General features: G+C 37.4%; 1 protein-coding gene across 1 annotated transcript; it reads right to left on the reverse strand.

Annotated features, from left to right (window-relative positions):
• Positions 1-151: 151 nt before the first annotated feature.
• LOC127963328 (F-actin-capping protein subunit alpha-1) lies at positions 152-6330 on the reverse strand. Its single transcript, XM_052563174.1, has 10 exons — positions 6171-6330; positions 4260-4323; positions 3386-3437; positions 3211-3274; positions 2717-2923; positions 2533-2612; positions 1822-1900; positions 1670-1741; positions 1519-1581; positions 152-1392 (listed from the first exon to the last, which is right to left on the reverse strand). Exons 1-10 carry the CDS (start codon positions 6207-6209, stop codon positions 1252-1254), a joined length of 861 nt encoding a protein of 286 aa, XP_052419134.1. The 5' UTR covers positions 6210-6330; the 3' UTR covers positions 152-1251.
• Positions 6331-17846: the final 11516 nt, after the last annotated feature.

The following is a 17846-nucleotide window of genomic DNA, read 5'->3' on the forward strand; positions in this document are numbered from 1 at the left end:
TAATAAATGTTTTTTTGGTTTGTTTTTTTATTTTTCTCTATGCATTTGATATCTTGACTAGTCCTCACCCTTAAACATCACTAGGAATAAATCTGTATAGATATCGGGCACAAACACAACAGTTTACACAATAAAGGCTCAGAAGTAACCATTTAGTCATTTTGGTGCCATTTACTGTGAACAGACATTATGTTTGCATGATTTAAAATCTGAAAAAATAAAGGTTATGAGACAGAGAATATGCCAGTCTTACAGGATGGGTGTATTTCACAGAGGATCTTTGATGGATGGAACAGTCAAGACAAACAAGGTTAACGTGAAAGCAGTGTAGCAGAAACATGCAAACGCAACACTGATGGAGCCCTCAGTACTCCTCTGGACAAGAGAGAGACTCAGATTTACTTTGTGAGTTACGGATTTGTTGCAGACTGTGGATACCCTAAATGCATCACAAGTACCTGTAACAGACAGTCTAAACCTCTACATGTGAAGAAAATTCATCTGGTGTAATAATGTAACAATCAAGACTTCATTTGGATGCATTTGCTACCAAAGAGGGTTATCCATACATTTATTTATTCCGTCTTTTTGGGTTATTCAATCATTTTAGTTTAGCATACTGTGAGTCAGACAAATATACGGTGGGAGCAGTTAAGACAGATGGCCACTCCAAACCCAGACACAGAGCCCATTCCCCTCCTCTCCTCGCCTGACCTCATGCATTGCCTGTTACAGCCTGGACAGTTGAGAACAGGACAGCAGGACATCTCATCTCTCCAGGTTGTCAGTAGGCGGAGGAGGAGGAAGGTGGGAGTGTCGTCTGATTGGGGTTTGGAGATACAGTGAGTGAGGCATTACTTATCCACCGTTTTGAAACACAAAAACCGTTTGCACGAGCATTGCAGCTGTCACAGTTCACAAAAAAAGACAAAAATCAAAACAATACAAACTCTTTGAGGGACTTGCGAGCAGGTAAATGAGAGAAAAGCGACTATTGCAGATAATTTAGATCCACGATTTCCTCCAAGTTCTCATTTGAACCTCATCCACAGCTGAGACCCATCCAAGTCTATTAATGGCAGAAGGCTGAATGGAATCACATCCTCTTTTAAACAGAAAAAGTTTTTGACTTTTTTTATTTTATTTTATTTTTTCATTTTTGGGAGACTTCTTCATGCTGAGCGAACGCCGTGAGGTGTTATGAGCGCCGGCTCCGCACTTGAACAGAAGGAAGAGGAACCGGGTGGGTTTCTAAGCGTTTTGCATCTCTTTGCCGATCTTGTAGCTGAGGATCTTGTTCCAGTCGATCTTGGTGCGAGTCACAGGCAGCTGTCTGCGGAGAGCTTTGAAGGTGGTGTCTGACATTGTCTGGTAGTTCTCACTGATGGCCGTCTGGAGGGAAACATTTAAACAGCACAAATGTTACTGAATACTGATCATCAAAATTAGGGATGCACGATCATATGAAATATTGAATATTCATCTTAATTCAAATTTACATAGATGTCAAATTTCTACCTGGTAATCATTTTCAGCATTTTCAATGATTTTTACAAACTCCTTGGCAGTCTGGGTTTCATTCTAGAGAGAAAAGGGCTGGAATTCACTTCACTGAACTCTTAGCTTTGGTTAATGTTTATGTGAATATATATATTTTTTTTTTACTCACATTCACTACAATGGATTCCTCCACCTCTTTATGGCTCACCAGTTGTACATTACCATCCTCATAATAATGTACCTGTAGGAAAACAAATTATATAACACTTTACAAATCAGTTTTTTTCCTCATGCCCACTATGCTGATCTGTCAGCTCTCACCTGGATCTTCAACACTCCCACCACCTGAGCTGATGACTGACTAACAGTGAACTTCCACTCTGACCTGCACCGGCCATTCCTGACGAGAGACAATCATCAGAGAGTCAGCGTACAATCAGATTTAGTCTTACTACAGAATCAGACTATAAGGCTTACGATTTAACAAATACACTACCATTTAAAGACTCAGGGTCAGTGGTTATATATTTAGGGGGGAAAAAACAGCACTAAAGACTTTTGTTGTAAAGACTTTACAATTATTTATATTACACACAATTTTCTAATAAAAAAAGAATCCTGAAAAAAAAAAAAAAGACATTTTCATAAAAATATTAAATGTGACACTGAAGACCGAAATAATGGCTGCTGATAATTCAGATTTGCCATCACAGGAACAAATTACATGTAAAAATATGTTCAAATAGAAAACAGTTAATAATATTTGTAATTAAATTGTAAATAATAATTGTTATAATATGTAAAATATTACTGTATTTTGATAAACTAAATGGAGCCTTGGAGAGCATAATTCCAAATGTTGTGTTAAAACCTAAATGTGCCAGAAATGCTGATTTAAATTATCATGAAAATAGCAAAGTTCTGTGGGAAATCAGTTGCCTGGGACAAAAGGTCAATTATATAGTTTAGCAACATTATACAAGTATTCCAGAGAGCTGGGTATAAAGAGATAAAGCACTGAACATTACTCACCAAAAGTTTTTGGGCTGGAACTGATGACCCTCAATACAAGCAATAATTGTTTGCTGTCCGTCAACAGTCTTCCCATACACCTGCGGCACAAACATCAGTGCACATGACTTCACAAACAATGGCTGCAGCAAGTGCTAACAGTAAGAGAAACTTCTGTTGAGTTTCCCATAGGAAAACTGATTACCGTGCAGACTCCAGTGGGATAGTGCTCTTTAACATAAGCACTGAGCGCTTCATCACAGGCGTCCCTCCAGGACCGGAGGGCAGTCTCTCCCTCATAGGGCTGAGGATCGCTCGCTTCCTTTCGCAGGTGATCGAAACGGAATGAAACCCGCTTCCGTGGGTCGAAGTACCGTCCCTGACCCAAATCTCCATGCTCAGTGATCAGAACCTGCAGGAACAGGAAGTTCCTTCCTCTTTAGACAAAACTAATCAAACACAGATCTGCAGCAGCAAGCACTCACAGTCCAATGCTCATGCCTGTCCTAATCACTCACAAAGCACACAAAGATCTCCAGAGAGCAGTTTACAACCAGCTTGAATAAATAATGTCAATAGTGTGCTCTCTGTTCAAAACTAACACAGAGTCTCATGGCAGCACAGGAACTAAACGTACGTATACATTTCCAAAACCTACTGATATTACTACATCTGTGATACTTCAAAACGTTAACTTACCGACTCCTCACTACCATCCAGTTTGACAGGAGTGAACTGATCCATGTTATACTGAGCAAAGGCACTGTGAGACAGAACAGAAGAATGCAACGTGAATCCTTCTTAGGAAAACAAACTTTCAACTACACACAGATGCATCTAGACATAACGTGACAAACAAGATCTGTAAACTTACTGTGCTGCCCCTTCCCGGAGGAGGTTGTCATTGTTGAGGAGAAGTCGCACATCTACAAAAAAACACACAATCATTAAAAAAATCAGTCACAAACCTAAACACAAGTCTGATATAATATAAAATTGAAATCAGGTGTTTTTGATGAGCAGCAATGGGGCACCGCCAATGAAACTGCGAGAGAGCTATCCATTTGTGAAGCAGGAGCAAAGAAGAATCAAATCTCTTCTTGTGACTAGCACAAGTTTGTAAGAGAAAGATAGTAGAGTGAGAACAAGAAACTGTACACAAGCTTGGGGCCAGTTCCATTTTTTCAAAGAAAAATATGCTCTTATGCTCACCAAGGCTGAATTTATTTAATCAAAAATAGTCAAATCTGCAATACTATGAAATATCACTGCAAGTTTTCTTATTTAAAACATTTTAAAATGTAGTTTATTCCTATGAAGGCAATGCTGAATTTTCAGCAGCCATTTATCCAGTCTTCAGTATTACACGATCCTTTAGAAATCAGACAGTTTTTCTGCTTAATATTTCTGTAGAAATCGTTATTCTTTTTTTTTTCCATTTCAAAAGAACAGCATTTATTATATATTGTAAAATTATATGTAACAATAAAAATGTTATTGCATCTTTGTCCAAAACAAAAATTAATATATGCATCTCATTTGCATTTAAAGTGATACACTCGAAAACAGCTCTATTTTTAAACACACCCAAAAATGTAGATCTTCCAGCTCTTATAATAAATATTCTGCAGGGTATTTTGGGCTGAAACTGCACAGACACCTTCTGGGAGCACCCAACACCAATATTACTCCTTGTAAAAAGGGGCATAATAGGTGCCCTTTAAAGCTTAATGAAAAATGACACTCACCATTGAACACTTCATTGAATTCTCCAGGGGGAGCGTGGGTCACAAAGTTAGCTGCGATGCGGACCTGCAGATATAACATAATAAATTATGAGTGGGCACATATTTGCCTCACCAAAACACTATGGCTCCAGCACCACTGAATCACAGCCAGTTTCCAGCAGGTGACTCTAGAGATCAAGTTACCCCATTTACACAGACTCTGGCCTGTAACACTTCAAGAACACACACCACTGAGTTCTCAACAATACACACAAGTTACGTGTGCACCTTTTAAAACCACATCACCACACTACTAAAAATCCAAAAACATCTCAAACAGCTTATTTCCGGTCCTCAAATATCCTCTCAACCTTTATGTATCAGACCAGGACTATTCCACGTCAGATCTGCCGTGCTCTGTTAAACTGATAGTTCATCCAAAAAAAAAAAAAAGTATTTTACCCAAAACTATTTTAAGTTCTTAAATTGTTAATATTTGAGATTCAAAATATTTGTGAATATATATGAAGATTTTTATATAACAGTATAAGTGACTGGAGGAATCAAATCTCTCGGATGTCCTGGGAACACTTTGGGATACCCCAGGATAAGATGGAGGAAGTGACCAGGGAAAAAGACATTTGTTTCCTTACTCAGCCTGCTGCCACTGTGACCCTGTACACAGTGGTGGAAAATGGATGGATATAATAACTACTTTTATTAAAAAAAAACTATATTAATTAAACTAAGATACAATATCACTGTTTTAATATTTCACTGTACAATAAAAATACATTTAAAACAACACTGGATACCATTAATTTTCATACAGCTAATGTCATTTAAACCCACCAAAAGAAGCTGTCAAGCTCATATTTTTGTCCAACAAAACAAGTTTAATAAATATGAAAAGGAAAGAGATTAACATAAAGAGAAGCATCTGGTAATCTGCCTAATGAGCATCTCCAGTGGCCTGGCCGGGGAAGTCAGCTGAGCCTGTAACGCAAAGCTCTGACAGTATGCAGAAAATGCTCACATGTAATTAAAGGGGAAGAAAATACGTGGCAGTTGAATGCAGCTTTTAGAAAAGGGACAGATGATGACGGGGACTGAACGAAACGGCACAAATAAATCAGAATCCACCCGTCTGCTCCATATAAAGCTCGAGACTAATGTCAGTGACAGACCATGTTAATTAGTCTTGTGCTTCAGATTCAAAATATAGAAAGATGCAATTAAAAGCCAACGATAAACGAGACAGTACTTAGCAAACATTCTTCCTAACATCTCATTTTTGCTTCACTGCAGAAACAACACTGGGGTGTGTAAATGACGACAGTATTCTCAATTTGACTAAACTATCTCTTTAAACCAGCGTAGACTGCAGACTTCCACCTCCAAAACACAGCCGCTCCTGCGATCGTAACTTCATCCGGCCGAGGCTCAGATAGCTGTCGTGTCAGGCGGAGCTGGCATCTGCTGTCCCACAAATTTGTAATTCTACCGGAGCACGGCCCGTTAAAGTTCTTCGGCTCGGTTCGGAGTGGGTGGATCTGCTGTGATCTATTTCTGAGCTCACTCTGACAGCTAATGTTACGTTATCTGCTAACAGCTGACGCTCACAACACTTCAACTCAAAACAACACGGCCACTGCGGCTTTAACGGACTGCGTGTTTCCTACTAAAACACTGCTTGTTATTCGGTGTATCGTTGTTATAAAGCCAGGTCTCTGTGTTTTACGGGAGTGCAAAGCTGCGATTTCACTTCCTCACAGATTAGCACACGGCTAACAGTTAACCGGCTAGGCAACCTTGCGCTCCTTCCGGGAACCAGTTATTTATCCTTCTGCACGCGGAGGGTTTCAATATAAAGACGTACGAGCGTGTGTACTTGGGCGGTTTGTAAAAGTTAATGTAATGTTTTATTTTTACCTTCTCCTCGTCTGAGAGCGGCTCCTCAAAGTCGGTCATCTTGGCTGTGGCGGAGCCTCACCCCGCGGCGCATGCTGGGTAGCGCGCGCTGTCACGCTCGTGACCATAATAGGGCAAAACGGAGTGCGAGCCACCGCCTCACGCAGCTCCTGCTCTCCTCTCCCGCCTCTGACAGTAAGCTCGCGGAGAGGATATACTCCCCATCCCACGACTTCCAGGTGCACTTTCTAATGGGGATTTTGATTTACAGCGATGACTCGAATCTTTTGGATCTGTTCATAAAAAGATTAATTCAATGATTCGAGTAGTGGTCCTGTCTGTAAGTTACATTCTTATGCCAGGAGGTGGCGACAGGTTAATGTGGTTTTGGCACTGAATAATTCACTCAGCAGATTCTTTAAAAAAGAAGTTGATCTAAACACATCTTCTTATTATTTTTCTTGTGAAAAATGTATTTCCAAAAAGTAACAAAATAATAATACTAAAAAACTGTATGTTATGCTAAATGCACTAAATCTACAGTCTGAAATATACATTTCCTGAGCTCTTTAAAATCTGAGGTAGCCTATACAGTTTTAATTTCCATCCAAGCTCTCTCTCACACACACACACACACCACAGTACATAGATACCATAACCTAACCCTAATAACCCACTTAAACCGAACTAAATGCTTTCTGCATTTGAATGATAATAATAACAATAAAGAAAAAAAATAAAAGTGGATGCCCTAAAAAATAGGTTTTGTAAAATTTGTAAATGGTTCCATAGGTACATGTTATAATAGGGCTCCGGTAATGTTAGCCAAAATAGTAAATACTTTAAAATAAATGTTCAACAAGATAATTGACATATCCTTTCTGTGATTCTTCTGCTGTCCTACAGAGAGCAGCATTTCTCTTACATTTGATCTGCTGTTGGATGTTTATATGTAAAATTTTATTGAGCAGTAGAGGGCGCGATTACTCTGCCATATATCTGTGAGAAGCACATTCGCATCTAAAACCATAAAGGTGAAATCGCTGCAAGCCAAGACAACAGCATTCACATCTGGGGCCTGTTTTATTCTCAAGAATCTGACACAGATCTTCAAAATTCACTTATTCAAGGAGAGCTAAATAAAAAATGAGGTATTTTCTATTAACATTTCCATTTGCTGAAGTAGCTGCACAATGCACGCACATTTTGTAAGTGACTTTAAGAGTCAAATAAAAGCAATGTACATATAAATGCAAGCAGGACATTATGAAAGGAAGAGGATCTCAGGAAGATGATGAGCCATCGAACTTCACTTTAACGCCCTGGAACTAATGCGCTTGCCTGGAGAGAAGTGCACCACAGAGGAGCCTTTAGGCCCCTAAATTTCCCCCTTTCCCTCCTCTTCTCTCATATCTTCTGTCAGAGCCTGGATCTTTTAGGTTTCTTGCTTATAGCACCATTCCTATTAAATATACAATATTTCAAACTACTATTTAGAATTAAACAAAGCAAAGGCAAACATTACGTCCAGACTTGCAAATTCTTTCCACAAACTTTCAAACAGTTTTCAAACACGGACGTATGATGTCTCAACAGAGAAAAAGAGCGAAAGGACACAGAGAGGAATGTTTTTTATAGCCTATAGTGTGCTGTGGATAGTCTCATAAGTTGAACACGGCAAAACAACAACTGGAACAAATGTGTGTGTGAGAGCTCTTGAAAGCCTTATCATCACAACACAGCAAAATAGGGGTAGTGAGGGACGAAAGAAGCGAGAGAGAAAGTCATCCATCACTAATGTGTCATCTCTTTGATCATAACCAACATTAGTGTCTATTGGTTTATATTTCTTGCATTTGTCTCTGGTATGTACCTCCCTCTCACTGAACTTCAGTAAAAAAATCTGTGTGTGCGGTGAGGAAGCGCGGGGTGTTCCCACGACCTGTGTGTGTGGTAACCTTACCTCCCTTTGATCCTGCTTTGCCCTGATAAATTCTGCCTCACACACATACTTGGGATGGCACTGATGTGATGTGACAGTTGTTAAGGCCTCTCGCTTTGATGTGGAGGGATATGTGGAGGTATTAGCCCTTCTGTGATCCAATCAAACACGCACAGACCTCCTCCAAACCACACGCATGTGCTGTAACTGAGAAGCTTTTGTTATTTCACAGCAGAAGAGTCGGTGGATTTTGCTGCCTATTTTTCTGTGTGATTATCAGCTAAATTATGACTGTTTTCAAACAGGTTTCCTCTTTTAAACATCATTGGTCAACCAAATAGAAAAAAAATTATAAACTGTGTGTGTGTGTGTGCCCAACTTTTTTCGCCAGGTGAGCAGGAATGATAATTAAATATATATATGTATATATATATATATATATATATATATATATATATATATATATATATGTTAATATATACATATATAATTAAATATATATATATGTATATATATATATATATATATATATATATATATATATATATATATATATATATATATATATATATATGTATATATGTATATATATAAACACCATTCACAATAAAAAAAGAAAAGAAAAGATTTTAAGATTTTATTTTGCATCGGTTGATTTTTCATATGTTTCAGCATATCCCTCACTAAAAGTATAATTTTTGAAGGATTTTTTGCATTGTATTATTTGTTTGAAATGTTTTCATCCTGTTCAGTTGTGTTGATGTAAAGCAGAGTATTTCTTTGTCTCACTATCCTTCTTTCTGTCTAGTTCTGTCTCTTAATAGTCCCAGTTGCACCAACAAGATGCCCCTTCTTTGACAGAAGGCTTTATTTTCTATTTTATTTAACAGAGAGACAAACAGTGTATGGAGACATTCAGTTATCCAGATGAAGTGTTCTGCGCTTTAGCGGATCAAGCACAGCTTATAAAAGATCTTCTTGTGAAATGGCTGACATTACTTTGTGGCTTTAAATGTGATGGGAATAACTATTAGTCGAGCTGTGTCACAACCAATTAGACTGGACTGCTAGATTCATCTCCACAGAGGAATTCTGGTTACGACTGAACTGAGGCTTCAGCACTAACACACACACAGTGAGGACAGTGAAAAATCCCTCAAGCAGGGGCTATCATTCCTCGAAACCCAGACAGCAACACAGAGACAGAGGAGGGGGACAGAAGGTCAGGTTTGTTTGACGGTAAAGCATCACAACACCCTGCAGTGTTTGTTTTTGCTGCTGGTGTTTTAGAGGGAAGAGCACTATCAGCATGTTCAGGTGTGTGCAGGGATGTTTATGTGTGTGTGTGTGTGTGTGTGCATGGTAGGTGGTGATGGTGTTTTGAGTAAACGACTTGGACTATTGGAAAGGTAAAGTCATCCATTAGTGACATCTGACATTTTATGATCATTTTATGGCTTTTTATATGCACAAAATACACAAAAACTTACAATATCAGACAGCAGAGACCCTGATGAGCCACAAAAACGTACAAATTGGATTAATTGAATGGAAAGAATGTTTGCTTTGTATCTAGATCAATATGAGTAATACAAGATTTACTTGTTTGTATGAGATGCATATAACAAATAAACAGCATCTAAATATGAATAGTTTGTGTGTTAGTTATATTTCAACCTAAATTTATTATTTACTTATATAAATATACTTATTATTTAATCTATTTTCAACATTTTTGTTTTTAATTCTAGCTTTTTTCCCCTTAATGTGTGTTTGTGTGTGTGTGTATTTAATCTTTACCTTAACTACCAAAAAAAAAAAATATATATATATATATATATATATATATATATATATATACATTTTTATTTTTATCAATAATAACAACACTGGTCTTCAAAGAGTAAATGTGCTGTTCTCCTTCACACACTTTGTTTCTGTCTTATGCGGTGTATCTTGTAAATACTGGAAGTGTTGGTTGCTAAAAAAGTGGAATTAAAAAAATGGATGAAATCTTTTTCTGAAAGAGCACTGGAAAAGGAACAAATGAATGAATCAAAGAGAGAATCATTTCAGGGAAGAAACAAAAATGCTGGACTCTTTATTGCACAGAGTTCGCTCTCTCATAGCTCAAGAGGCTTTACTATGTTCTCGGGTATTTTCAATATCAACTTTGCCTCAGATGTTTCTCTTAGAAGGGAATTAAAGAACAAAAACAAATGAGTCAATTGTTGACTTGGTCTTAGAAGAATTTGATGGGAAATTTTGGTTCACACTGTGACTTTTATTTCAGACCTTGGTATGTTGGGGAATCTCTGAAAAATCTCTCGCTCTCTCTGAAAAATCTGTGATATTAAAAAGATGATTAACTTTTCTGTGGGTGTCAAGAAAGAGAGAGTGAGAACGATTATTGACAGCGATTTGTGGTGATGTTGCATATCCCTGTAATGTGATGTGATGTGCTGTGTTGTTTGCTCTAGCTGAGTGGGAATGTGTTTATTGAAATGTTTACTAAGACTTTCAAACATGCACAAACATCACTCTCTCTGTTTTCTCTCACTCTCTTATGCTCTCAATATTTAAAGAAAACTCTTACATTGGAAGCACAGACATAAAGGCAGGTCTCCACACCTGTGTCAGAGATGCACAAGTGTTTTAATCTCATTCTCTTGACATCTCCGCCAGTCATCTGCCACACTCTCTCCGTCTCTTTCTCCCCTTCACATGCCATCTCTCTCTAACAGCTGTAGATGGGCAGAATATATGGCTATGTAAACACATTAGGCGTCTGTTTATGGCTGAGTAAACGCCTACAGTTTAAACATTTTTGAGAAATGTGATTCAAGAGCAAAAGAGAAGCGCTGTGAGACAGAGCGCCATTAAGGTGTCCCTGTGGCATGCCTGTTTATTTTGGATGGGGTGTCCTTGCCAGTGGACAACTCTCATCGGGGGTGAGGGGGGTTCGATGATGTCAGCTCTGAGATGAGGATGAGAAAAATGTCAAACAAACCAAGGAGCAAAAGAGAAGAACTCGGCTGTTACAATACTTGAGTGTGTGTGTGTGTTTGTATGCGTGCGTATGTCTACGTGTTTTGTATGCACATTGATTTATGAGTAATGCAATGAAAAACGTAGGAATTTAACAATTCTGGTTCTGATTCTACTGAATGATTCAATCTATTCTATTGGTTTTGAGAAATAAAGAATGGACGTTTCACGGCATTTAGGCTACTTCTTTAACCTGTTGTGAGATGATGAGGTTGTCTCTAATTGTTGAGAGAAATTGTTTATATTCATTTGCTCACGTTAAAAAAGTTCTTCGTTTTAAATGGAGGAAATCATGACCCATTCATAAAATGAATGTTCATTTCAGAATGTTTCATAATGTTTGGAACATACTAATTTTATTGTTCAGCTGACAAAATGGTTTTTTATTCCTCACAGTCTTGTTTTCATGTTAAATTGGTGTCTTGCTTGACAAAGGTTTGTTTCAGTTAGCAAATAACAGCCAATGATCCATTTGTGAATTGGACTGATCTGATTGGGGCTGTTTGCTGTTCAACTGGTTCAGGTTTCCAGTCGAAGCGACTCTCTCGTTACAACACAATGATTCAATGATCCAGTATGACTGGAGTAACAGTAAGTAAAAAGGAAAGGAAAGGTGGTTTTTGAGTGTCTGTATTTGAATATTTTGACCCTGACCCCATAATCACTGGAACCAAATTTTGTGAAGTGTGTTCATTGAGCATCAGTACATTTAAACTCATAGTCACTAAGCAACTTCAAAGGGCACCTGAATTATACCCCAGCCCTCTATCTGTCTGCTCTCTGTCTCACTCTTGCACACTCATACCATTCAGAGGACTGGAATCCCATGCATTTGACTCAGAGACCCTCAAGCCAGCAAGCAGACTCAGTACTCACTCATACATGTAATGAGATAATCAATATATCATAATAACATCATATACAATATCATAACCCAACTTGAAAGCAACATAAGGTGTTTCACAATTAGTAAAATCACAAGACTACAATACACTTACAAATGTTTTAAACTCTAAAAATACCTGCATATTCAAAGCACAATTAAAGTCAGATCAAATGTCTCAACCACTCAGTTTTCCCTCAATTCAAATGCAAGGGTGACAAACTGCTTTCAGCTGAGTTTAAAAAATCTCAAATGGTGGGGTCAACCAAATATAAAGGGAAGATTATTCCACTTACACTATTGCCACTACAGAGAATGTTTTATCACCTATTGACTTATTATTATGAACAACCGAAATATATCCCCATTAAACTAATTATATGCACACAAATATCAAAACCACACATTTAAGTGATTGCACAGATACTGTGGAGTACCAAAGTCTGGGATCAATTTGAAGAGTTTTTCCCCACACTGTATGTTTAAATCCTGTAAAAAAAAAAAAATAATAAAAAAAGGATCCTATAAATCTAGTCTAAATTTAACTGAGTTTAAACAAATAAAAACAAGTAAAACACTAAAAACAAACAAATAAAAACAAAAAAAAAATTATTCAACCTTAAAATCAAAATGTTAAACTAATAATCAATATAAAGAAACAATTGAAAATTATTTGCCCTCATGGTCTCAGACAGATTTTCACATTAATACCAAGTTATCTCATTTAATTGTAGATGCTCCAGGAAATGATGATATTCACAGTGCTCAACTACATGGCACCTGCTGATTGGTTAATGTTGCATGCACAGCCATTCACAGCGCACTTTCAGAGTTCCTCTGAAACACTCCAACTTCCCCAGCTCCACCTGCATAGATCTTCTACAGGTTAATATGCTATTGGTGCAGCAGTTGTATGTCTTTTATACTCACAGCACAGTATTGTATGTATAGGAAGTAGCAAGTTCAAGTACTTGCAGTATAGCAGTGGCAATAATTTACAACAACAGCAATAACCACCAGCAGCAATTCAGCAATTCAGCAGCAGTGTAGAAAATCTATTCCGTTGAGCCCAAATACATTAACATTGTTATATCCATCACCACGCTCAAGCCTTGTCATGATAGAAATACAAATAGAGAGTTGTCATGATAGAAATAAACAAAAATACATTTACGTAATTAAATTCAACATAAATAACTGCAGAAATGATACTTGAAAACAGCAGTATATCTTTCATCAACAATGACTCATCAACAACTCATATGGTCAGTGAGTGCAAAGCTTTTGGTGAACAGATGTAAAGACAGCACAGGGTATGCCAGAATAGATAGAGCGGAGAGTAACAGGGCAGATCAGTTGAAGGCATTCTTGAGTGCTGACTCAGGGGGATTTGTAATGGACTCTGTGTTCTGTTTTGTGGTCACTCCCTCTGGCCTTCCTCTGTCTGCAATCTTATAAACATAGGTAAAACCATAACGCTGCTCCTCCTACATATACCTCTCTATTTCACTCTATTATATGAAAAACCACACTTTGTATTTCACAACCCCAAACATGTGCAGAGGAACTTATGCATCAGATCTGGCAACTTTACTCGCTTTTCCTACTACATTAAAGGAAGCTAATGTAATGTTTCTGGGAATATGACTTGATATGAAGCAGCCCTCATACTAAACAGCCCCTCTTCTCCCTTAAATGCACTTACAGTAAATAGAGAGAAAAAGTTACAATTACCACAGATCAAACAGCTTGAATTATATGGAATGACTGTCAAGAATCAATTGTGCATAAATCAAAACCATATGTGTGATTCTAAAAGCCCCAGAAACTCTGAACGTAATTGTGATTTTATGAGCGATGGTTTCCAAAATCTACGTTTTACATTTGCTTTATTTGTTTGAGTACGACTCCAAAACGTATGACAGGCTTAGTCTTTCCATAACTACATTTGCATTAATGTATGTATATTTGCAATATTGTGAATAAAACCTCTATGATAAAGGTTCCCATGATATTGCATGTGAATTTCTATAGATTTTTCTATCATATCAATACGTAATCACCTATAATACTTAATTTTTTACCTATTCTATGTTCTATGGCAGCATGAATTCTTACCGACCTGATGAAGAGCTTCACCTTATGTCAGTCTGAGGAGGTGAATAATGTAGAGAATGATGTATGGAGAAAGGAAGAGAGGAACTGAGTGACATTAAGGTAAAATCTGATGACATGCAGGCACTCAGATGGACAAATGGTGTGTTGGTGTCACTGATAGTGGGGGGGTCTGTGATACTGATATCTTTTAGTCTGGGAGCAAGTGTATGTGCGCTTGCATCTTTCTCACCATCCTGAGTTTTGGGTCTCGTTCAGACCCCAGCATGCACTGGAGCAGGACAAGGTGACAGGAGAAATAATGAAGATGAATGTGTATGTGTGTGTGTGTGTTTCTGTGAAGGCTGCTTTTCTGCTCAGATTAAGATCAGGGTTGCTGATAATAATGCCCGCCAGGCCACTCAGAAACCCAACACTCCTCTCTTCTCTTCTCTTTCCTCACCTCTCTTCATTCCCCCCTTTTCCCATTCCCTTCATCTCCGTCCATTCCTCTTGTATGAGTACAGGAATGAGCTTTTGGTTTCTGTCTTCCTGTATAGTCTTTTCAATAGAAGTTTGCTCAACTGCAAATATTTCAATTAGTTTATGTACAGTATGTTGTATATATTTGTGAAAGAGTACTGTATGAGTTAGTGAGGTATGAAATAATCATACCATATAAAATTCTAAAATAAAGTATGAGAAAAAAAAAAAAAAACATTTGAAATGTTGCACTATTTTTGATAAAATGACAACAAATGTCCCCTAGTGACAAATCATAAAAATAAAAAAAAATCTTTCAGATCACAAACTTTTGACCAACAGTGTATTTGATGTTTGATATACAGTTATGTTGCCATGTCCACCAAATGTGACAAATGTCCACTAATATTATATTTCATACCAACATCCATCCAACTGATAAATTTCACCTCATCAGAAACCTTTTGTTTATCGTTTACATAAAAACCATCTGTCATGACTCACTATGTTACTTTATTTTATTAAATCCTGAGTTCTTCTTCATCTAAAAAAAGAATTCTGATGGATGAAGTGAATAATAGAGCGCCGTATGAGATTAATCATTTGACCTTTTATTCGGTCTCTTCTCAGAACTGTCGGTGCAAATCCAAAATGGGCTTGAGAGTTGTCTGTATCACAGATTCTCTGAACCAGGTTTCATAAATCACTGCATAAAACCTGGACCCTAAACAGGGTCATGCACCTTCTCATCCGCCAGTGGAATTAGGGCAGACCCAAGCAGACCACTCAGGGCTCAGATCGGTGGCATTTGTCAGATACCATGCTGTCTATTTATTTGCTGGTAACATGTGGCTGTAGGCAACACTCATCTCTCTCTATCCCCCTGTTTCTATATCTCTCTATCAGCACCCTGATCCTCTAGGGTCATATTAAGTGTGTTTAAGGCCACTGTAAAATGGCCTGAATTATCATACTGTAACGATTAATAATAATGATCCACAGCTCATTCAGGTCAATGTGAGAACTGTACCACAGCCTTATTGTGCACATCTGCTTCCCTATGAGATTATACTATACTCACAAAACACACATTGTTTGACAGATTACAATACTTTCACTTTTACCAATATGTTTTTGTTTGCTATTATCATCAAGCTACAGTCATCACCTTTGTGTCACCAAGTGTGCATGACACAACGCATAAGTGGATATTTGAATGATTAAATAGACATTGTGCACTACCTTTGTCTTTTGCAGCAAGTGCACAGGGTAGAGACCAGTTGTAGTCTGACTGACGTGTATAGATGCTGAATGAAGCTGAGCTACACTCACATTATCTAGATAGTAAAGTGCATGTAAATGCAAGTAAACTTACTGAAGGTAGCCTATAGGCTGTTAGAAATAAAGTTGGTACCTTTTCATAAAGTACACCTTTGTACCAAAAAGGAGGATTTTGGTACATTAAAGGTTAATATGTACCTTTTAAAAAAGATTATGGTCACATTAGCAAAATTTTGTGAAACATTGCTGATAAAAATGTTTTATGTTTGTTGTGGATAGTGTAGCAGGTTTCGGTTGGTCAATTCACTTGCCTGTCTTGAACACAATGAGAAATCTGCATGGGAAAATCTTTTACCTTCGTCTGAAATTCCTAGTTGTGTAGATTTCCATTGAAGTGACTGGATTTCACTACTGACAATTCACTCAACGATGGTAAATGTGAATGCAGTTAAGCAGCATTTCTGCTATATAACAGGCTTTATACAGAAAATAAAGTGATTAATTGTCAAAAAAAATGTTGTATTTCTTTTGATAAATGCCATAAATCATGAAATGTTCTCAAGAGTTGTTCACTGAATGTTATCATGAAATTGCCCATTGTAAAAACATTTTTCCAATAAAAGCAATTCTTCTGAAAAAACGTGTTGTAGTTAATCAAGGAGAGAAGATTGTAGGACCTGCTATGGTTAGAAAACAAGCTGAAATTCACAAGCAGTCACAAGCCCCACAGTGACGGAGGCCTGTTTAAAGCTCCCTCTGCCCTGTCATTAAAATAATCAGCTCATTATTGGACAGTTCATGTTGGTCATTGGTCTCGTTTTGTAGAAAAGGAGGCCCTTTTATTGAGCAGTGCTTATGTCTGAGATCTCTCTTAAGATACACTAATGCAAACTCTGATTTAAACTAAGGGGTCAATTTCTGGATGGTTAGCATGCCCCCTTGAAGGAGTAGTTCACTTCTAGAATGACAATTTCCTAGTAATTTACTCACCCCCATGTCACAATGTTCATGTCTTTCTTTCTTCAGTTGAAAAGATTGTTATGTTATTTTGTTCTTAGTTTTTTTTTTGTGGGAAAACAATCCAAGATTTCTCTATATAATAGACTTCAATTGTGGCCAGTGGGTTGAAGGTCCAAATTGCAGTTTCAATGCAGCTTGATCCTACCCGAGGAATAAGTGTATTATCTAGCAAAACAATTGCTCATTTATAATTAATCATTTAGCAGCTGGGGGTGAAAACTTTTGGAATTTGAAGATCAAGGTAAATTGTACTTAATTTGTGTACCAGGAAACATACAAGTATCTTCTGTTGCTTACGAAGGGCAGAACTAAATGGAAAAAAATTATATTTCCACAAAATAAGACAAATTTGGCCATCTTCATTGTGTACAAAAGTTTTCACCCCCAGCTCTTAATGCATCTTGTTTCCTTCTGGAGCATCAGTGAATATTTGAATCTTTTTAAATGGTTGTGTTTGAGTCCCTCAAATGTCCTCAGTCTGAAAAGATGTATCTCAAAATCATAAAGTCACTGCTGGAAAGGGTTGAAATATGCAAAGATGCTGGAAAACTGAAGAATCTGCAGGACCTTAAAGATTTTTCTGAAGAACGCTGCTCAGTTTAACTGTTCAGAACAAACAAGGGACTCATGCACAACCATCACAAAACAGAAAGACAGTCGAGGATCATCAGGTAACAGAACACGGTATTAAGAACCAAGGGTTCCCAAACTTTTGAGTGGGGTTATTTTAATAATTTCAGCAATTTTTTTTGTCTTGTGGACTAACTGTTAATATCTTTTATGTACAATATCTTACTCAGGACAGTACTAAATAAAAAATAACATGCATTTAGTATGATCTCTCTTATTTTTTGAAAATTACTCACATTTTCACAGATTCTGCAAGGGGTGCCCAAACTTTCGATCCCCACTGTATATATATTTTAATGGGTGAAGAAAGAAAGAT

Source organism: Carassius gibelio, chromosome B8 (assembly GCF_023724105.1).
Source record: "Carassius gibelio isolate Cgi1373 ecotype wild population from Czech Republic chromosome B8, carGib1.2-hapl.c, whole genome shotgun sequence".
NCBI classification, from domain to species: domain Eukaryota; kingdom Metazoa; phylum Chordata; class Actinopteri; order Cypriniformes; family Cyprinidae; genus Carassius; species Carassius gibelio.